General features: G+C 32.6%; 1 protein-coding gene across 5 annotated transcripts in view; it reads left to right on the top strand.

Annotated features, from left to right (window-relative positions):
* Orc4 (origin recognition complex subunit 4) overlaps window positions 1-24132 on the top strand; it is a 62949-nt gene that overhangs the window by 5634 nt on the left and 33183 nt on the right. For 4 of the 5 annotated variants that reach the window (XM_075358989.1, XM_075358986.1, XM_075358964.1 and 1 more), the window contains exons 2-4: window positions 857-1078; window positions 19478-19649; window positions 21472-21623. In XM_075358989.1, the coding sequence (XP_075215104.1) occupies window positions 881-1078; window positions 19478-19649; window positions 21472-21623 (522 nt within the window). In that variant the 5' untranslated portion in view covers window positions 857-880. The remainder of the gene's footprint in view (window positions 1-856; window positions 1079-19477; window positions 19650-21471; window positions 21624-24132) is intronic. The other variant, XM_075358971.1, reaches the window with a different exon arrangement.

The raw sequence follows: 24132 nt of genomic DNA, 5'->3' as shown, positions 1-24132 counted from the left end.
CTATAAAACTCTTTGATAATACAGCAAATTGAACTATTTATTATCATAACTGGATAATATTATAAACCTTGTTATTGTATTCTCACAAATATTACCCAGAAACATGTTTGGATCTGAAGAGACTTCATTCCACTAGAAAATGACATATCTAATAATGAGAAACCATGTCGCAAAACTTGTACTTCAACCTTTAAAAGATCTAACAGTTGACTTAGAATGCTTTGTGACTTTCATTTTATATAATTTTCTGCTTCTAAACTCTAGAGATGACGTATTTTGGTATTAAGAAGATTGAGGTTGATACAGTAATAGTAGAGAGTTATTGAGAAGGATGCAATAAGATTTGAAAGTAACATTAAGGAAAACAATTATTAATTGATAAACCAAAATAGTACAGATGGTATTGAAGATTTTTTCAACATATTTCATTTACTATAAACCTGTTTTTATTATAACAGAAAATATTTGCATAAAAATGTAAAAAGGTTGTATAAATAACATAAATACAAATTGAGAATTTTTCTTTATTATAGTAATATTCTGTAATAATGTATTCTATATTTAAAAAAATTCCCATCAGTAAAGTTTCTTCTGTAATTTTTGTAGTAATGGTACATAGCAATTCTATCCTTAGTAAAGGTGTTGAAAATTAACCCTTAATAAAATAAACAAATTTCTTAAGTTTTAAATTTAGCTTAAATTTTATAATATTAATTATGTAGTATTACACTGATATCTTTGATAAATTAAAGATTTTGAAATGCCTGCTTCTGTATAAGGGCCAACATGTTTTTCTGCATAATTTTATTTAACCATTAATATTAATCCATGTAATAAATTAGTGTTTTTATTTCAGATTTGAAAAAAATGTGTTAACAGGATGCCAACCAGACAAGAAGAAGATTGCTTGATAAAGGCGTGCAGAAAAATTTTAAAAGAAAAAATAGCATCTAAAATGTTTGTTGATACTTTGTCATCAGAGATAACACAGTTAGTAAATGTTATGAAACGAACAGTAGATCTTTGTGAAAGTGATTCTGCACTTCTAATTGGACCACATGGTTGTGGCAAAACAATGGTAGTGGTTATCATTTAAACTTATTTTTTCATTAAGTAAAAATATTAATATAGACCTATATGTTTTTATGTGTTAAGAAGAATTAAGAGACAGCCTTACCTAATAAGTACCTCAATTTTTTTTTGTGCAGCTATTAGATAGGAATGTTTGTTTATTAGTGTGTTGTGTAGGCCATGTCCAAAGTCATAGATACCTCTCATCAAACAAATAAATATTCAGACTGCAATAATTCAAGCAGATCTTAGCAACTCTAGCACAGATCCAACCGACATATACCACTAAGAAGCAAGGGGACAAGGGGTGAAAATTTATAAAAAAATGAGGCACCAGGAGTAAACCTCACCTAAAGGAGTGCTTCTAGTTTTTCTGTTAGTGGACATCCATTCTGCCCCACAGTCACTTGAAAGATTGTCATGTGATTTTCTTATTTTTTTTTTAGAATAGTAACATTATATTGCTCATAAATAGTTTTGGGTCAACTAGTACAGTTACATGGTGCATTAAAGTGCTTTTCTTTTAGGCAATAAAACCCGCCTGTAAATAGTCTTCCTTTTAATTAAATCTTAACAATATACTTCAAATTGATTAAACATTGTTGCTCATTGCTGTGGTATTTAAAAGAGTACTTAAGCAGACTTGTTTGTGTTTAATGAGGTTGTAGTATTTATTATTTTGAACAGCTCTCCCAAATATGATGCTGCCTATTATCATTGTGTTTAATTTAGATAATATTAAAATCAACAGTACTAATCCCTTTGTTCTCTCATCTTCAGCCAAATGGTGTAGTATGTTCATCAATAGGAAATTGAAAATGAAAATAAACACATACATTTTGAATTCTGTGTAAATAGTTTATTTGCTAAGTTAAGTTTACAGTTATTGATAAAACGATTGGATTATTTTATATCTATTTTGATTTGTTTTTTTATTATACTATTACAAAAAATATAAAATATTGCATAAAATATTATGCAAATATTTGCATATTATGCAATAATATTTTATGAACCTCTTGTGTTTAATTTGCCAATTATTACAACAAATAAAAACACTTGTATAAATTTTCAAAATTGACACTATTTTATATAAAACCACTATATAGCTATTTTGATTCCAATGGAATCATATTCAGAAGTATTACATTAACAAAATAATGAAGATTTTTAACATTAATAAACCGTGAGCATTTTTGAAACATGGAAAGAACGTGCAGCTTCTGTAAAGATCTACATGTTACTGAGGGCAAGGTTGAGAAAAGGTTATACCAGGAAGTGACATGATTACATATGTTTAAATCTAGATAATACCAAAAATAAACAATTATATTCAAACAAGTTTAGTTAGATAATATTTATAACAATAATCAAACTGAAGTCTTAATAGCACTTGTTTATTAGAACCTAAAGCTATTAACTCAATTATTTCTTAAAACTATCAAAAAAAATTTTTATCCAACAATTTATTTGTTATTGGTGGTCCGGCACCTCTGTTTATGATATTTTCTGTGTTTAATGAAATATGATTCCCATGCATCTAACTTGCGGGTTATTAATATTTTATAGTAATTTTACAATTGTTGAATTGTGACTGTGGACTGTGACCCATTTCTAGAATATGTTCGGTTGTTGCTGACTTATCCATCTGTCTGTTCTTTATGTATCTTTTATGTTCATTTATTCGTATGTTTAATCTTCTTTTAGATTGTCCCATATATTTCTTTCCTTTGGAGCATTCTGTACACGTTATTTCATAATTATCTGACTTATCTTCTTTCTCTATTGTGTCTTTTGTGTTTCCGAGGACCATTTTAATGTTTTATTAGTTTTAATTGTTACATTAAAATTATTTTGTTTAAGAACACATAAATGATTGGTTTTTTGTATGAAGATTTCCAGGTTATACCGTGTATCAAATATTGCCAGAATGTGATCTACGTTTCTTTTTCAAAAATGTGGAAAATATTGAAATTTATTTTGAAACATAGAAAGAATCCCAATAACAGGTTTCCCATAACAGTTGCATCTTTTTGTTTGTAATGCTCATTACCAAATTGGAATGCGTTCTGTTTTGTGCATAACCAAGTAGTATGTACTCATTAACTTTTTCATCATCTAAGTTGCAGTATGTCTGCCAATTTGAACAGTTTGATGCATTTTTTAGTAGGTACGCTTGGATATAATTCAGTGTCATCAAATGAAATTAATATTTCATCTATTTCTGTGTTTTCTTCTTAAGTTTTTTTATTAATTGAAAATTATTTGTTATATGTAATGTATCCAACTGTAGTAGTTTTTTTAAATTTGTTCAATAACCATTTAGATATTGTGTATGTTGGTGCATTTATACTTGATACAATGGGCCTCATTGGAATTCCTGGTTTGTGAATTTTTGGTTAACAGTATAGTAAGGGATGAAATTTTTAGATTTATTTTTATTGTTTATTTGTTATAGTACTGAATTTTGCAAGTGTATTATTTATTTACTTCTCTGGTAAAAATCTGTAGTGGAGATTTATTGAGTTTTCATAAGCTCCACTTTCAATCATTTCATTTACCTTTTTACTATATTGCCCTTTGTCTAAAATCACTACTATAATACTTTTTTCTTAAATTGTCAAGTGTTCATTAATGGGAATTTTTAAATGTGTTCATGTAGTAACTCATAGATGTAATTTATTTCTTTTTTCGTGTTGAATTTTTTTATTTTTGCTCTAATTTCAGACTTTTTGTTTACATTTAAATATTTAATATTTGTTTGTACATCAACCATAAGTTGTTTAATATCCTCATTTGGAATTTTATTCCAAATTTCATGCCTTTATGAATTGTAATTTTTATTTGTAATTTGTAATCATGATCAGGATTTTTGAATTTAACTTATTCATGAATTACATTGAGGACACTTCTAAAAATAAATTTCAGTATTTTCCAAGTTTTTGGAAATTGTACGTAGGTGAGATTTTGGCAATATTTGATACACTGTATAATCTGGAAAAATTCATACAAAAACTCAGTCATTTATGTCCTATAATAAAGTTTACAAACAAAATAGAAAAAATGGAACGCTTCTGTTTATTAATTTATTATTAATTAGAGATAATGGAAAATTTAAATATAACATTTACGATAGAAAACCCATGTAGTAAGATATATCACCAGTGACTTGTTTCATACTGCATATCCCAACTCTGTAGGGGAAGACTCCCACTTTGTGACGTTACCAGTCGCCTCACCACCCCCTTCCCTTCTGAGCCCTGAGGGGCTTTACTAGAGGTCATCTTTAGACCCTTGTAACTTATTACATCTCACAGTCATCAGCCAGGCCTTGGTTGGGATGCCATCGATGTAAATGTCTCGGCAGACATTTACATCAGTAAAATAAAAATAAAATTTTGCTTTCATGTAGGCCTCAAACAGACATCTTCACATTCAACCTAACATAATTCTCTCAAACTAACTAACCGAGACCGCAGAAGCACGAACCTTGCACCTAGTCAAACTTTGACATCATTCATGATTGATGCCTCAGAAAATGAAGGAATTGTAAGTAAAATCAGTACTACACTCACACCAATCAAAATTATTTTTTATGCAACATTGAAATTCAGACCTATACCCAATAAGTTGACTAAATTAGGTCACCTAACAAGGGGAATGTAACCTCATTCCTGCCCGTGCAGGAGCTGGGGACAAACCCTGCATCCCACCTGGTCCTATTATGGAGTTTCATGCAGCATTACCAAGTCACACCGGCAGGATGAAGCCACACCCCCGGTTGCGTGGGCTACCATACCCTGGCAGTGCGACCACCCCCACCAGTGGAAGCCTTAAATCAAATCACAAATTATACCAATATAACTGTGGCACGATGCCAATGTGCCTACCTTCAACCAATCCAGTGCCTAGGTTGGAAACCTAGCCATCTGGGATCCTACCATGACCAAATACCTCTATTAAACTCCCTCTGCAGACCTACTCATTGCAAGGGTGTGAAGAAAACCAGCCACTATAGACCACTCCTTACGGATCATCCAGTTAATACGGAGATCCAGAAAGGAATGTATTCTCTCAAGTTCCCTAACAGCTCATGAACGTTTGACTTCATATCGGGAACAGACGTAGAGGACATGGTCCACTTTATCATCAGTCCCACAATCCAGGCATTGATCGAATCCACCAAATGAAACCTAGCCAAACTCACCCAAAAGGCATCGTGCCCGTAGAAAAACTGTGATATACCGATTGGGAGAACCCATCTAATCGCACCTAAATCGGACACTATAGGAAATATTACATGCTTGTAGTAACCTGTGGGGGGATTCGTCTCACCTGACCTGCCAAGATGCAAGGCCCTGGTCTTCAATCTCCTGCTTTCGTTTCGACGTCAATATGTTATTTTCCTTGGAAATGTAGCGTTCCTTACACTCATTAGGCAAGATATCTATTGGTTTGACACCAGCTATAACACAGACTGCCTCCTGTGGGACTGTTCTATAACTACCTATAACAGTCAGGAAGAGGAGTCGCTGGACCTGCAGCAAAATGTCCGCGCAACACCTAAAAGCCAAGCGGTGAGCCCAGACAGGTGCAGCATATAGCATAATAGCCTCATCGACACCTTTGTAAAGGATACGCGTGGTACGGTAACTCAACCCCCAATCGGAATGAATGACCATGGATTCCAAAAAAAAAATCAGTGGCCTTTTTTGTTACATATTGTAGATGTTCTGTGAACCGAAAATTATCATCAAGGATAACACCCAGGAACTTTTGAGTCGTAACATACCAAATGGGGAGACCAGCCATCTGAACATGGATTTGTCAAAGCAGCCAATTGACCCTTAAGCAACATCATTGTGGTTTTCTCTGAGCTTAAAATCATTGTATGTTTGAGACTCCACAGCTGGAGGTTCTCACAAGCATGAGCAGCGCAGAACTCTATTTCCATTATGTGAATCCCAGCAGCAGCAGCGCATTATTAGCATAAGCAATGACATGACAACCGCATGGTAACCTCCAACACAAAATGGAATTGAATTCTACAATTCAAAAAAGGGGACACCCAAGGATCTCTATTTCTTGTTCCTGAATGAAGGAACGCCGCCAGGAATTATGCTTGGAGGACCTAATGCTATGGAAGTACCTAGCCTTCCTTCTGCGGTAATCTGCGGTAGTCAGGGCCGCACGCTGATCAGGGTCATCGTGTCATTGCCTTGCCCTTTTGAGTCAATTCACAGACTGCTTCATTGCTGTCAGATTCCGAGACCACCAACTAGATATATGTTTTCGGCAAATGCCTCTATGAATGGCGGCTTCAGTCACCGCCACTACCGCAGAAGTGAAATTTTCTGTCAGGACATCTAATGGCAGGCCGTCAAGGTCCTGATAAGAAACCTCCAGTTTGGACTCCAACAAAGAGGAGAATTTCGTCCAGTCTGCCTTCCTATGCAGGAAGCACCTCTGTTAAACAGGAAACTGTCTCTCATGGTTATTGTGCAACAAAATTGCTGCTTTCAACACAACAGTCCACCGATTTAACACAATACAGCTTGAACAGGATACTTATAATAAAGAACTTGAGCACATCAAATATGTGACAATGGTCAGTGGATATAATTTTAACATAAACAAGAAATTTTCAAAAAAACAATTAAAAAAGAGAAAAACAACACTTCAACTAACAAAAGACGACCAACAGAGAAAGAAATGGATTAAAATGGACTAAAAGAAAATTAAATATTAGAATAAACGAACACAAAAGATGGATAAGTCGGCAATAGCTGAGCAAGGTATTCCATTTTAATTTAACAAATGATCAGTACATCACTATCTTTGATTTTGATGATATTTGGTATACGATAACTACCCATCTTGTGGCCAAAAAATATTTTTTATATTGTACAGAAGGTCAAAAAGGACTTATTGAAAAGAGTAAAGATGGAACCTCATCTTAGTGTATTCAAAATTCATTTTGTTACATAACCATATCTTGTAATGCTTGCTGAAGTTGCGTTTACAAAAAACCAGTACTTGCAATCATATACGCAGCAGACATAATTTTTACATTTTGGCTTTGGTAAACCTATAAAGCAATCAAAAACACTAATGTCCCTGTGTACCGATACTGGCGTAAATGTTTCTGATTCAGAGGTCACCCGGACTTTCAGAATATATTCTGACTTGTTGGAACATAACTGTGAAAGGTTCTTGTTTCTGGGACTGTTGTTATTACCTGATAATGAGGACTGAGGTACTCTTCAGTCTCTTGAACATCTTTATTAGAGCGAAAAATAAATGTTATGTTTTTAATATTGTCTTTGCAATAATTGTACATTTCAGAAGGTGTAACAATTTGATTGTTGACAGACCTTTGAAGGCTTACTTTAGTGACAGTCATTTTTACAGTTCCACCAATACAACCACATGGTCCTTTTCCATGGTATGAGGCAAAAAATGCCATTCAGCTGTGATTACAAAATCTTGATGGTAGCACAAATTTATGAATTTTTTTTTTATTTTTATACTGGGCTGAGGAGCCATCAAAAAAAATTGTTTAAATTGTGGTAACAGTGTTTTTACTTTATATAACTTGCTTTTGGTAGCAGAAGAACAATTGTGCTTCAAGTACTCACTAATCACACAGTAGCTTTGGCTGTGTGATTTTCCTTCTTTTTTAAAAATATATGAGAAATGGATATACTGTGACATATGTTTTTGACCAGTTATATGACTGGACTTCATGTTGTATCACAAAAAGGAAAATTTTGAAAGTAGTCTCCCATTACAATACATTCACACTCCACAAGTTCTCCTTTGTAATGTTGAGGAAATTAGCTTGTTTATTTGCAACAAAATGATGATAATTCTTCATATGCCCAACCTAAATCAGCATAATTTTGTGGTACTAAACTGTTTTTTCTGTAGAAATATTTAAATCAAAGGAATCATTTAATTTACTGGTAACTGACTCTTTTCTTTTTCTATGTAACTTTATTTTTTAAAATTGGTTCCTTTGCACTGCTTGATAATTTTTTAACCTTAATGGGGGAAATGGCAAGTGCGGAACAAGCTTTATTCACCGACTTGACTCTTAACACATTCAGGCTCAAATATATCTTGGCACTCCAGCTCGCTTTCTGTATAATCTTGTAGTTTTTGCATTTTGTACACAATGTTTGCCTGGAATTAATTTTAAATTTTGATGCTTGTTTAAAGGGTCAAAGATATTTTTTGAAAAAATTTCTTAACCAGTTTAATGTGACAGCTAAATGGGTGAGAGCAACTTTTCCCATTACACGAATTACAACATATACATTTACTCGACTACACAACAACATCCAACACAATTTTCTCTTTCATTTACACTCTGTAGTGTTGCGACATCTTACGAAACGCAACCGTAACCTAAGGTGGGAACTATCATGCCGATGGGTGAATGGCTCTACGTAGTGAGTCTTGAACGATGTCCTCTGGGCACCAGAGCAAACCCAGTTGTATTTAGCTCTAGCTCCAGTATGCGTGCGCTCTGCTGGAGTGATCTATTATATCGCCGGATCTCATGGGACCAAAATTTCAGTTCCTTCAGCAAATTTTATGATGGTTGGTGGTCCATCTGAAAAAACCACCAATTTCAGTCTAGTGAAAAGGCCTCGGTCAGACGAAGCTTAATAATAATTTTGCTACAGCGGACGAGGATGGTGTCAGGTGCAAAAATGTTCGCTTTGATGTTATTCGAAATAATCAGGAAGGTGGCTCCCTTCATAAGGTCTCACCTTTCCTCATTAACATGTGCGTCACAGGATGTATTGGTTCTCTGAGGAACATTAAGAAATTACGTGATGGAACAATTCTGGTGGAAACATTTAAAGATGAGCAGAGTCGCTCTTTATTACGTCTGACCAATATGGGCGGCATAAACATAAGTACGACATGCCACAAGACCCTAAATACCAGCCGAGGAGTAATTTTTTGTCGTGATTTTCTGGAAATGAATTTAAGTGAAATTGCTGAACTTCGTGCTCAAGGTGTTGTAGAAGTGAAACGTATAATGAAACAGAAGAACCGACACCGTCTCTTATACTGACGTTCAGTCTTCCTGTTCCACCAGAGAAGATTAAAGTGCGTACCTCTCTTCGGGTATGCCCATTCATACCCAACCCACGGCGATGTTTCAGATGCCAAAGATACGGTCACACTACAACATCTTGCTCGAGAACAGAGATCTGTGCTCGATGTGCTAACGAAGGTCACAATGACACTAACTGCGAGGGAAGTTAAAAATGTGTGAACTGCAGTGGTTTGCATACAGCCCGCTCCCGAGATTGCCCCCCAACCTTTAAAGAAGAGAAGGCAATTCTCAAAATCTATACTGAGCAGAAACTATCTTTTCCGGCTGCCCGCAGGGAATAGAAAGATAGTTAACTCACAGAACCTCGTCAAACCGGATGTATCTTTCGCCACCGCTACGTAAAACAAACTCCTTCAAATGTTCATAATCAGCAGTGCGGATCCTGCAATGAACTTAAGAAACTCATTCAGTTACTTCGCTTACAGCCACTATTTCAGAGCTGACAAAAATGAATAAAAAGCCCTTCGTCGCAGTAAATGAATCCAACAGTGTGGTTAGTATGAAGGTTCCTGTTCCCAAAGTGCTACCGGTACGGGCAGAGACTACCGCAGCTGGCAGTAAGCCAACTGCGGTAGTCAAGCTCCCCACAAAGGGAACCCACATAACCACTCCCTCTGGGATGTCAATAGCGGCATCCCATTCTAATAAGTCTCCTCCACCATCATCCCATATACTGGAGGATATGGTAGAAGAACCTCTCGACCCAAAGGCATCGAGTTATCTAAATTAAAGAACACGAAAAAGAAAAACCGAATCACATACAACTAAATTTTGTATGGTTTCCTAAGTATATTTATTTATTTATTTTTTATTTGTTTATATTTTTTCCGTTATGAACATTATTCAGTGGAATTTTAGAGGTCTTCGGTCCCGCATTGAAGATATTGGAGTACTGGCACACGTATATGATCCAATAATCATGTGTTTCCAGGAAACTCATATTCTACAACATGACTCAATAGCACTCAGAGGATACTTCTGTGAGAGATACGACTGTGTAGTAGACGGTACAGAGAGTGGTGTTGTGGCTATTTTCATGAAGGATGAGGTATCGGCTACAAGGCTTCAACTGACCACTATCGTTCCTGCTGTTGCAGTAAAGATCTCTATCCCCTTCAAGTTACATATCTGCAATCTGTATCTCTCACCGAACACTGAGTTCAGTGCTCTGGATATCTCAAATCTCCTCACACAAATACCATCTCCATTGTTAATAGTAGGAGACCTCAATGCCCACCATATTTCCTGGGGCTCGACCTTCTGCTCCACTTGAGGAAATATAATACACAGTGTGAGACATGACTTAGACCTTTGTTTGCTGAATAATGGATCTCGCACATTCATGTCTTTATCATCTGGTACTATGTCTAACATCGATCTCTCCATATGCTCATCGAATTTACTCCCTCATCTTGATTGGTCTGTGATGACTTTCACGGCAGTGACCACAAACCGATTATTATTAGTTTCAGTGTGGACCACGAGATTAAGAGAAGGCCACGGAGGTGGATTGTTGAAAGGGCAGATTGGGATGGATATCATGAAGCCTTCCAATCACAGTATGACGATGGCGCAAACATCCGTGAGCATCATGATACTTGATACTTTTACGTCCATGATACTTGAAACTGCCAGCAGATATATCCTACAAACATCGGGTAATCCTAAACATCCTACCTTTCCATGGTGGAATGATGATTGCAAACGTGCTATTAAGAATCAACGGCGAGCACTACGGAAATTTAATATTAGACCTACAACTGCACATCTAAATTTGTACTGCAGGGCTAGAGCGGTATGTCGTCGGGTCTTCTTGAAAGCTAAAAGGAATTCATGGATGAAAAATGTGAACACCAGCTCATGGACTACTCCCACGTCTGCTTTGTGGAAAAAAAGCCATGCAATTTTCAGATCGCCAAGGCAATCTATTCTCGGTCTCATTGATGAAGGAGAACTCTTTTCATCATCTTCGACTTTAGCGAAATCTTTTTGCTCGGTGTCTCTCACTTCATCATATAACAATGATTTTCAAAGGTACAGATAGAAATATTGGCGTTAAACATTGGTGATTCAGTTGGTGAATTGAACACCATTCATATTTAGAGAATTGTTACACCACTTAAGAACTCGCGTAACACTTCCCCTGGACCAGACAATGTTCGCCTTGGTATGCTTTCACACCTCCCTGACTCAGCACTACAACATCTTTTGAATATTTACAATGGTTTATTCTCGGAACAAGTCTTTACACCCGACTGATCGGAAGCATTTATTATATCAGTACTAAAGCCTGGTAAAGACAAATCCCTCAAGCTACCGCCCTATTTCTTTAACAAGCGTGATGTGTAAAATAATGGAAAGAATGGTAAACCTCAGGTTTACATGGTACTTGGAGAAACATGGCTTTCTATCATCGGAACAGTGTGGTTTCCGACAAGGACGATCCTCCATTGACCATTTAGTATCAATGGAAACAACCATACAAAACGCCTTCCTAAACCGCCAACATGTCGTTGCTATCGTCATCGATGTAAAGAAGGCGTACGACACAGCCTGGCGACATGGTATTCTTAACACCCTCATGAGATGGGGAATCAAGGGCAATATGGTTGCGTTTATCCAGAGATTCTTAAATCACCGAACGTTTCGTGTTCGTGTAGATGATTCACTTTCAGATAGTGTCGTCTTGGAAAATGGAGTACCTCAAGGTAGTGTATTAAGTGCGACCTTATTTTCTGTAGCCATAAACAGTATTACCAATTGTGTACAAGCTCCTGTTTCATGTTCTCAGTTTGTTGACGATTTTGTTATTTACATTGCGAGCCGTTCAACATCCAGAGCGACTGCTACAGAACACTATATTTCGCCTTGAGGCTTGATCCAGAACTAATGGTTTCACATTTTCATCCGACAGAACGAAATGTTTATTCTTCTTTCGGCTACGAAACCATTCTATTCCGCAAGTTTTTCTGAACAGAGCTTATTGCTATCTCTCCTTACGTCAAGTTTCTAGGTTTGCTTTTTGATAGCCATCTTACTTGGGTCAAACATATAAAGGAATTAAGGACAAAATGTTCCAAACTTTTAGAGATGATGCGGGTCCTTAGTAACTCCAATTGGGGAGCCGATTGGTCATGTATGTTACATTTTTACTATTCCCTTGTTCGTTCCCATTTAGATCATGGTTGTATCGCCTACTCTTCAGCTCGTCAAACCGTGCTTAAAATGCTGGATGGTGTACATCATGCTTTTCTTCGGCTTGCCACAGGTGCATTTAGATCAAGCTCTATCGCAAGCTTACTTGTAGATTGTGGCGAGCCATCACTTTGGGATAGACGACACCAGCTTTTATCTTATTTTGCCCGTCTCAAAGGACAGCCAAATGACCCAGTTCTTGGAAATCCTAATTTAATGAAGTATGAGGACCGTCCATGCTGTACTGTACCTTTGGGTATCCATACCCGATGTCTGCTGCAGTGTATAAATGTTGACACTCCGCCGTTCTTTCCATCTTGTCCGTGCTCATATCCTCCGTGGAGAATATACCTTGTAAATTTTACATTTGACTTTATAACATACGATAAACAATCAACACCACCTACTGTTCTCCGGCAAATGTTTCAGTATATTCTCACCAAGACGAACCCAGACGCGGTGATATACACTGATGGATCGAAACAAGACGATACCGTTGGTTGTGCTTTTGTTGTCAATGAAAGAACTTATATGTTTGGTCTACCCGGTATTACGAGTATATTCACCGCTGAACTACTCGCTATAAATAAGGCTCTAAATATCATTAACCCTAAATATAGAAACATTCTTATTTGCAGTGACTCGTGTAGTGCTCTCCAGGCGTTAGAAAACTTTTATTCCAAACATCCTATCGTCATTGAAATTTACTATGCAATCGCTGAGTTAGGTAATCGCAACACAATTAAGTTTTAGCTGTGCCACGTAGAGATTCCAGGTAATGAACAAGCAGATTATGCTGCCAAAGATTGTGTATTCAACCTCCTTTCACCACCCGAGTTACTACCTTTGATTTTATTAATAGTGTAAAACAGTCATTGCAAGGTGGCAAAGTGACTGGGCGACTACCGTCGATAATAAACAAAGACAGATTAAAGATTCAGTGTTGACATGGGGCTCCTCTTGCAGAAAAACTCGTTGTGAGGAAGTAGTCCTCTGCCGGTTACGGATAGAACATACGAGGATCACACATGAGTACATAATGTCAGGAGGAATCGCACCCCTATGCACACAATGCAACTGCCGCATGACTGTGCACCACATTCTCGTAGACCGTATATGTTATGCGGCGTTATGTTGTAAATTTAATCTACCCAGAAACATCCGTGATATCTTGTACAATAATAACAAAATTTTGAACCGTTTCTGTTTTTGCATAGTACCAGAGTAATGCAGAAAATTTAATATTATCATATATATTTTTATGCTAGAAGAGTTTTAGATAATTTTTAACCCTTACTTTCAATTTTGATTTTTTGGTTCATGTCTTAAATTTTATTATCCGAGAAGGGACCCCTTTTGCACAACCTATCGGAATTAGGTAAGTTTTATATAGTTTCTTTATTATTATTTTAAAGACTCCGTCTGTGATATTAGGTTTGAATTTTATTTCAATTTTTGACTTTCATTTTAATAAACTTTTATTATATGATTTATATTAATTTTACACCTTATAAGTTTTATTATTTTGGAGTTATTTTATCGTTTTATTAATAAAAATTCCGGGCGATGATAACGCTTAGGCGTTTTTCACCCCCAAACAAAAAAAAACTTCCCATTAATATGAAAATATTTATCAAAATATTCGGACAGATATTTTTTGTTTCAGTACATCCACTTCTTAAGATATCAATATTATTTGCTGTTCAGTAAACTCTAAAATATCGTGCAATACTGAAGGTCTATTGTAAATCAATTTGTGACATACTGTTTCAGTTTGAATGGCAATTGAACATTCCATAATCCATTTTTATAAAATGCAAGGGTTCTTTACAATAAAAATGCAGTTAGTATAAATTATAAAACTACCAATTACTAAAATAAAAATTTCGAATAAAATTACTTTATAAACAAGTGTACCTAACCACAGTATTAATACTAGTAACAGTACAACATATCACGTTGAAATTAAAACAGTAACTGAGCCTTCTACAGTTTTACATTTAGAATTGTGCAAACATTCATGTCCATGCATGTCTATTCACGTTCATGTTTCAACATGAGTTTGCATGTATGAATCATACTTTGTAGAGTACTTTGTACAAGTAACAAACTATGTAGAATATAAGCTATCTCATTATAGATATATCACATTATTTTGTGTAGTAGGCCTATATTATCTGAAAGAAATACATGCTGTGAAATTTTTTGATATATTGTTGATGATTCCAAGGAACTATGTTTTTAGTGATTTTGATGTTTCATTACTCGTCAATCCCTTTGAGTAACAAAATAAATTTTATACAGTTGGTAGATTTTAGGGCGAGGTTGGACTGTATTTTCATAGGTGATGAATGAAGACAACGCCTTGTTGCTTGTTGAGTAATGGTTTAATGAATTGTTGTCTTGACAGTTAATGAAATGAATTGTAACATAACGTATAACTTGACATATAAAATTAAATAAAACATTAAAGCTAACGCTCATCCGAACAAAGAATGGAGTCCATCAGGACTAAGAGTATGACGTGACCGCCTTGGATTAGATTCGAGCGCCAAATGCTAGTAACTATAGTAACGCTGATTGTCCATCCAGATGAAATGAAAAATGCGACCTCACTGTGCAGGATTCTAATGTAGAATGCTAGTACGGCTTAACTTTCCAGTGAGTGCTAGCACCCACTAGATCACAGCACCGGACGGCTCGATGTGGAATGGAACAATGGTTTTAAAGTACATAAAAAGTACTTACTGCTGTATAAATTTCAGATTTTTTTTCCACCAGTCTCGTGTGTGGTTTTCTTGTCCCCAAAAATGAGGTATTTTCAAAATATTACAATTTGGCAGCCATTGTTTTTAATGAAAGACACTTGGTAATAGTTCAATTTTTTTTTATAAGTACTACTAGTACCTAAGAGTTAAAAGGTAAAAAACAGGCCTGTTACCTTAATTAATCCCTTCATTATATATTTTGGGCCCAAAATTTGAAAAAAACAACAATTTGTAAACGTAACATTAGTAAAGATTACAAGATTGGTTATGTAACAAAATGAATTTTGAGTACTGTAAGATGAAGTTCTATCTTTACTCTTTACAAAAAGCTATTTTTGACCCTCTTTACAATGTAAAAGAAGAAGCTATAGTTCATGGAGAAAGTGACGAAAATGGCTGTTTTTACCAGTTGCGAGTTAAAAAATAGTCCATTACTCAAGAAAAGATTTTTTTTAAATATAAAAAAAATATTTTTTGTCCACTACAAGGTGGGTAGTCATCACATACCAAATATCATAAAAATCAAAAATAGTGATGAAAAAAGATTTTTGAAAATTTGTTGAATTAAAATTGAATACCCCAAGCATATTTTGGAAATGAGTCACAGTTTAAATTCAACAGCTGTAAAATTACTGAAAAATGTCAATAAGTTGCAAGAGTTAGATACATGGGAATCATATTTCATTAAAAATACTGAAAATATCATAAACAGAGAAGCCAAATCAATGACAAGTAAATTTTTTGATAGAATTTGTTTAGATAGTTTTATGGAATAATCGAGTTAATATCTTTAGCTTATAATAAACTAGTGCTATCAAGACTAGTTTGATTATTGTTATAAATATTATCAAACTAGACTTGTTTAAATCACTTCCTGGTTTAACAACTTTTACCAATTTATATACAAACCCCCATCAACACTTGCCAATCTCCCAGTAACCTTTTTTCAACCTCACTCACAGTAACATGTAGATCTTTGCAGAAGCTGCATGTTCTTTCTGCGTTTCAAAAATACTAATAGTTTATTAATGTTAAAACTTTTTATTATTTTGTTAATGTTATTTCTGAAGATGATTCCATTGGAATCAAAATAGCTATATAGTGGTTTTATATAGCCAATATTGAAATTTTATGCAAGTGTTTTTATTTGTTTTAATAATTGGCAAATTAAACTCATGAATTTTAAAAGAAAATTATAATATACTGGTAAGTCTATAGTGTTTTAATTTTATGAGATGAGAGTAGTTTTTTGTAACAAATTCACATTAATCTAAGCTATTTTTTCTTAAGTCGGTCTCTGCAGTTGTATTGATGTTAAAATAATTTAGTTTTTGATAGTTTTTTGTTGTGTTGTGTAGGGTTCATGTTTTTAAATTTATGAATAAGTCTTTCCACCTCAACATGATTATGATCTTGCAATAATTTATACTCCTGTGGAAAAATATATTCTTAGTAAAGTTAATACTTTACTAAGAATATATTTTTCTCAGCTTTCTTTCAAGTTCATTATAAATTTTTTTTTGTGATTGTAAATTTAAATTTTTTTCTATCAGTATTGTATAATATTTATTTTCTGTATTGTCAGCAGCTGTCTTATGCTATTAGGTATTTGCTTGTAATATAGCATGTAAATAATCATCTTCCTTTTGATCTCTTAACTTCTTTCAACTTGCAAATATGTTTCTGTTGCTTCTCCACCAACATACAAGTGATTGTTTTTATTAAGGATGAGAATTCCATATCATAGCCTTATTTTATGTATTTTTGTAACGAGTTTTCAAACATTTTCCTTTTAACTTAATTTCTAATTCCTTTCTTCTGGATAATGGAACGTTAAAATGTTTTTTTCCCATACTGCATTTTTCTTTCTTCTTTCCTTTTTATTTGCTATGTTAGGTTCCATTAGTTATTGCTGATCTAACCTTGACTTTATACCTCTTCAGATCAGCTTGTGTTTTCTTATTTATAATATACTGCTAACTTCTTACAGTAATTCGATGACTATGATCATTACTACTCTTGACTATTCTACTCTAGTCTCTTCCTTTCTATTAATAATTAATTCATACATAAAACTGACAAATAATGTCAAATATTATTGGGATTCAAACCTATACCTTGTTGCTTGTTGGTGATGAGAGGATATCATGCTCTCGCCAACAAGGTGAGAGCATGATATCCCATATAACCATACCATATAACCAAGAGCATAATATGGTATAACCATATTATTACAGGTTATACCTGTCCCATACATCCTTTTTTTTTGGCTACCCTCTTATTATTGGTGTACTACAATTTTCTTCTCAGTTATAATCCTCACTGCTTGTATCTTTCTTTGAGTCCATAACACTATGCTATTTGAATATACTATCAACCACAGAAAAACTGTTTCAGCATCTCCTTAAAGTCTCTTCATTGTTGTGGAAAACGATGAGCTTAATATTGAAGATACCATTTTGTTCATGGTTTGGGTGGCTGTTTGATATTAAATGCACATCAACTTGTTGTTATACTTCCATTATACATAATAAACTGGATAGGCAATTATATTTTTTCTGGTATTCCTTTCTTGCAATATTAATATCAAAGGAGTTATGAAGAAGCATACTTTGCAGATTTTGTTATTATATTATTTTTGAAACAAAAAAAGTGTAGGACTATCATAATAACAATTAGAAAGATTAAAAATTTTACCTGAAAGTAAGATGAAATACACAACCAGAAGTAATTTGATTAAAACTGGATTGCAGAATGTCAGCAACATGACAGAAAAACTAGAGAAAATTTTCTGAATTTTTATCAGCAAGCAATAGAAACATTATCAACTTAATATACAAATAATCTAACATAAATACTAATAAACTAGAACACACACTTAATTCTGAAAAAAGGAGATAATGAACATAAAAATAAAATCGCATTAAAATCTGTAACAGAAACTCCAGCAAAATCAAAAACATCAAACCAAATGTAAATGTGTACAAAAGACCAATTAATTTGAAAACCCAATAAATAATATTCAAGTACATATAGAGAAAAATTTCTAAAATTAGAAAGAAAAATAATATTTAAAAAACGGTCTATTCATATTCATAAACTGTAGATAATCTTTACAGGGATGTCAACCTGAAAAACATAATTTTTTAATGGACCACCTAATCAATTATGCAATGATTCACCGTTCAGAGTGCATCCGAGTTATTTCAGTACATCCACACTCACTAATTAAAATATTTACGACACAAAAATTTTATATTAAAGCAGAAATTATGAGCTAAAACAATGTTAATTTGTACTTTCATTTGAAACAGATCAATTTTGTTTATTAATTTGAAGACTGGATGGTAGTAAGATTAACATACAACTATAGTGGCCAAACTTAATGAGGAATGTATTTTTTAAGCATTATTTATATGTTTAAAAGTGATACAAGAAAAAAACAGAAGATGATGGAGACATTTATAATAAAATTTTGCAAGTACAAACAAAGAAGTGCAACAAACTTGTATGTTGCAACACAAAGTTGTTGACCTACTGTTGAAGACAGTTGAAGATTTCAGATTTCATAAACAATTTGAATACAAGAGATTTAAAAGTGATCTGACAAAAATAGCAGGTAATCGACTGTAGGTGAAGTTTAAAAAACTTTTTTTACTACACAATATTTCCTTATATGTTTGATATTTATGGACACTGATATAACATTACTTCAATTTTCAAATTGGTGGGTTATTAATATGTGAGAAAGTAGTTGCTTTTAATAAAATACGAGAGGTTATCTCTAAAGTAAAAACCATTTGATTGTAAAAACATTTACATACCAGTTCATTAACGTAAAATTTTTAATCTTTCTGATTGTTCTGATAGTCCTACACTTTTTTCAGACAGCTTATTCTTTTGAATTTATAATACTTTCTAAATTAAAAAGAAAAATTAGATACTACAGGTTTTTAACCTGTTAGAACTACAGGTTTTAATATGTGCAAATTTATTCATGCAAATTTGTATTTTAAATTGTGCTTATCATGTTTTTTTCATTCTTTAAAAATATTTTTGTGGTTATGTATCTTTTTATAAAAAAAACTTTAATTCATTCTCAGAAAACAGTTATGAAAAGATTTTTTCTATGTGTACTGTTTAGGTGAAAAATTTTAAGGAAATGTGGGAAGTAGAAAAGAAATTCTGTGATTGTAGAATATTATGTTTTTTCTTTCTTTTTAATATCTATTCAGGTTTGTATTATATGTAATATTTACTTTAATTAAAACTTATGTAAAAGTTATATTTTTGCATTTCTTTTTTTCAGTTAGTTAGTAAAGCATTGCAACAGTTAAGTAGTTTATCAAGTGGTCAAGAATTTATGGTTATTTATTTGAATGGATTAATTCATACAGATGACAACTTAGCATTAAAGGATATTATCAGACAATTAAACATTGAGACAATAGATAATGATAGCTTCACTGGTTCATTTACAGGTAACACAGTTTTTTATTATTATACATTATCACTTAATGCCATGAACTTCATAAATAATTTGATTTGGACTTATATTGCTTTGACTTGTCAAATTTGTGTTTTAAATTGTGCTTATCATGTTTTTTCATTCTATACTGAATCATTTGTGGATGTTGGATGTTATTATAAAATGAATAATATACTTAAGTTTAGTAATCTAGATTTTTTGTTTTGTTTTTAGCAAGCCAAATAAGTTTATAACATTTGATTAAGGGTTTGCCAGGTTATAATTGGATAGCCTTAAAAGTGATATATACAAATGATAGATTGTTTAAGTAGTTCATACAACTGCAGAGTATTGTCTGCCAGATGGCTATCATGTGGAATTTTTTTTGTTTTACTTTTTTATTATTTTTGTTGGTTAATGCAAATATTATATGCCTTTTCATCATGCTTTAATCTTAAATTATACAAAAGAGAAACTGGCTAAGTAATAATAAATAAAATTTAAGTTCAAAATTAGTTTGTACAGCAAAAATAGAAATGCATTTAAAATAGATTCCCAATGATATATCAAAGTTAAGAAAAATCTGAAAATATCAAATTTGAAAAGAATCTTTCTTAGGTTTGCAGGTTTAATGCTTTTCTGAATTGGGTATTTTTTTAGCTGTAAGCAGTTTTGTGAGAAGAAAACATGTCAGATTAACAGTTTTTAATAATTTCAAGCCTGTAAACTCTAGTCCTTGTTCTCACAAAAAATTGTGTTTTATTTGGTTAGGCACTGTTTGTTCTTTAGTGTTTTATTGAAAACTTTGAGCATCTATTAAGTGAATTAAGAAAAAAAATTGTAAATATTTTCAGTCACATAATAAAGTAATATAGACAATGAAGTAATGATTAATAATAGTAAAAATTAAAATAATGAACCTAAACATTATTTGTTGATAGCTGACTGATTGTATTTAAGTAAATTATTACCTTGTCAGCTTGCATTTTATCAATGTTAGTCCTGTGATTTCTCTATCGTAGGTGGACAAAGACTAAAATAATTGCTTCGGTTGAGTTTTGTTAAGTAATATTGTACTGAAATGACTGATGCACTCTACTTTGTTACATATTACATGCCACAAAATAGGTTAATATTCAATGTAGTGTTTTAGGCAGCATAAGTAGTATGATAGTATGATATTGAAAGTTCTGTATCGGAATAATTAATAACCACAAAGGTCAAAAAGATCATGGTTTTGACCAGAATTAAAGATCAAGGCAATCACCAAACACTTATAGATCATTTACTAGGGATAATTGAAGTCTTTTCAGACTGTTCTGGTAACATAGGTATGTTTATTTTAATCCTATGTGATCACTGCCATCTTGATTTCTCTTTTTCTTCAGCATATCAGAATAACCAATTAATAATAATAGCAACCAGTTTACTTGATTTCATCACTGTTCAGTGTTACCTAGACCTCAGTATTGTCAACCTAATTTTAATATACTTTAAGGTTTGGTGGCATAGAATTACCTGTTACTTGAGAAATTTGCGATCCTTCCAATATCTCTTAAAATAATTTTTAGATTATAAATGTTGGTTGGTGTTGCTTGACAACATCTGAGTAATGCTCTAATTCATTTTTATCAGTAATATTTTGTTTTTTATCAGAAAATCATTGCTTGTGTTATTAAGATTTAACACTGCTTAGCATGGATATTTAGGTTTGCAAATGATACATGCTGTTTGTTGATTGTTTAGTAGTGTAGTGGAAAGATGAAAATCTTTTACATTCCTTATTTATTTGTATTAGTGAAGAATTTTTATCAGAGTTGATTTTTATTTTTCAGATAACCTACAGTATTTACTTAAAAGCTTTCAAGATAGTAAAGATAGAGATTCAAAGGCTCTTATATTTATTTTAGAAGAGTTTCATCTTTTTTGCTTACACAGAAATCAAACACTTCTTTATAATTTGTTTGATTCTGCACAGTCTTCAAAGGTGTGTGTAAAAAAGGAACTTATGTATTTGTGTTGATAGTGTAAGTGCAGTTCTTTCTTTGACTCATATGATTAGAGTATACAAATATACGATGGAGATTCTTCATTATTATTTTATATCCAAATTGATTTTGAGTAAAAAAAAGAAGACTATTGAGATTTGATTGTTGCTGCAGTTAGAAAATTATTACATTTACATTAACATTCTCAAACTCTTGTAAAAGTCGTTTTTACAACATTTTTGAATATTAGATCTTTTTATTTTTTTCAGTTGAAAAACTGTTATTGATTGCATTTATAAAATCCTCTTTTGTTATCTTGAATACAAAACATGATTTAAAATTGGATAATACTGAAAATCTGGATTTCCTACAACTTATGGTTCATTAACAGCTGGAATGTTTTTAAAGTATTATCTGGGAATTGAAAAAAGGCAGTTGCAGATGTTTGGCACCCATGTATAACCAAAGTTCAAATTCTCATTTCACTGTTTGCATTGACATTTATTACTAGTTAATAAAGTTTATGGTTTTTTGAATCATCAGTTGCTACAGTGGTGGGATGCTATTTTCCATTCCTTTCTGTTATGTGAAAATTTTTACCTACAACATAATTACCATATGCCCAGTTGTCTGTTTTATATATTCCAGTTTATCTTCCTCTGTAGTTTTAATTTCTACTGCCAAATTAACTAAACTGGAATACCTTAATAGGTGGCCTACCAATCTAGTTTGTCTCATTATAAGATTTTTCATCAAATTTCTTTCCTCTGTTATTCATCTCTGAAGAAGACCACTACTTCTTCATATCATACTTTATCAACCCTCGTAATTTTCTACTTCCTCCCACATCATGTTTCAAAGATCTCTTTCTTTTCCTGACCTGTTCATTTCGAACTCCTGTATCTGATTTTCCACTGTTTATATTTCACTACCATAAATCACCTGTACCTAACACAAATAATTTTTAAGACTATATTTCTAAGTCTTAGATTCATATTTGATAATAGTCCTTTGAGCGGATACTTCTTTTCTGCGGGCTGAAAGCTTTCAAACAAAATTTTTTCCTAGTTATGAATTCATGCCATCCTGAATCTCATCTAACACATTTTTAGTTTTTGTAAAAGCAGTTTTCAAATTATTGATTTGCTGCCATAGTTTCCCTAAATTAATTTTTTAATATTTACTTAAGATATGTAAAAATAATCTTTCTAAATTCTGCAAAAGTCTGTGCCAGGGTTGGGAGAGGGAAGCAAATATTGTTTGGGAGTCATATTGGAAGGGATGATGTTTTAAAGCTTTACACTTATCTACACTGCTGTTGATTATATTTGTACTGGTAGCTTTTTTAGATCAATTTAAGTGAAATTGTTCACAATTACCAGTTACACAATATTCTTTTAAATGATATTCAAGAATTTATCACTTATCCAGACTTCATGATATTTATGTAAATTGGAGAGCTGCATCAAACCAGTCAAATGACTGAAGACAAAAAAAAAAAATGTAAATTGTAATTCTGTACAATATCCACTTCAGGATTCAGAATCTGTGAAAGTTATGGGATTTGTTTGTTTGTTTAGTAGTATAGTAAATAAACTAAGATATATAATAATTGCAATACCCAAAATTAGGTTTAAAAATGTTACTGTACTGAGTGTACAGTAGTTAAAGCTATTTACCAGGAAAATTTAGCAACAAATTCAACATGAGATGAAAGATTTTTTGAGAAATGAATAGAATTTTAAAATTTTAGGGAAAAGATAATTGCAATGCATGCATTGGTTCAGTAATTAGTATCTAATTAGTATTTACTATGTAAATGATAGATACTACATTTACTATTACTAATGATACAAACGAAATCTAAGAAAAGAATTTCTAATTTAGAAAGAAGTAAGATAAGGATTTAGTTATCTCCCCAATTTTCATTTAGTATGTTAGAGAATTGAAGTAAAATTTTGAAAGCTGAGTTTCCAAGAGAGAAAATAAAGTTTAATTATGCTGATAATGTTGCTCTTTAACAAAACTAATAATCACTTTGAATAAATACTGAATGGAATGAGTTCATTGTAAAAAGTAAATTATTTTAACTTGTAAACAAATTAAAGCAGAAGTAATGAAAATGATGAACTTATGATGCACAAAATATTTTCACAGAGAACATAATAGAAGTAGTGATTTTCTTATTTAAGCTGTAAAATTACAGAGGGTGGATAAATTAAGAAAAATAAAAAATATGTTATTATGAAGAGATTTATAGAGAAAAAAATGTCCTAGTATTGAACTCATATTAATATTAGAAAGAAACTGTTTAAAATGATATTTTAATATAACCTTCTCATAATGAATTATAATCACAGTGATTACAAATAGTCATCCTTCAGTCTGATTCATGCTTTCGCTATATTTTTTATTTTTACATTTACGAAGAAACATCAGATTTTATTTTTACTTATTTCAACTGTACTTTAAGGATTTTTATTTTGTCATGGTATCAGATGTTTTCTA

The sequence above is a fragment of the Lycorma delicatula genome, chromosome 1 (genome assembly GCF_047948215.1).
Source record: "Lycorma delicatula isolate Av1 chromosome 1, ASM4794821v1, whole genome shotgun sequence".
NCBI lineage: Eukaryota > Metazoa > Arthropoda > Insecta > Hemiptera > Fulgoridae > Lycorma > Lycorma delicatula.
Note: the sequence above shows the minus strand (reverse complement) of the source record. Positions and strands in the feature narration are given on the sequence as shown.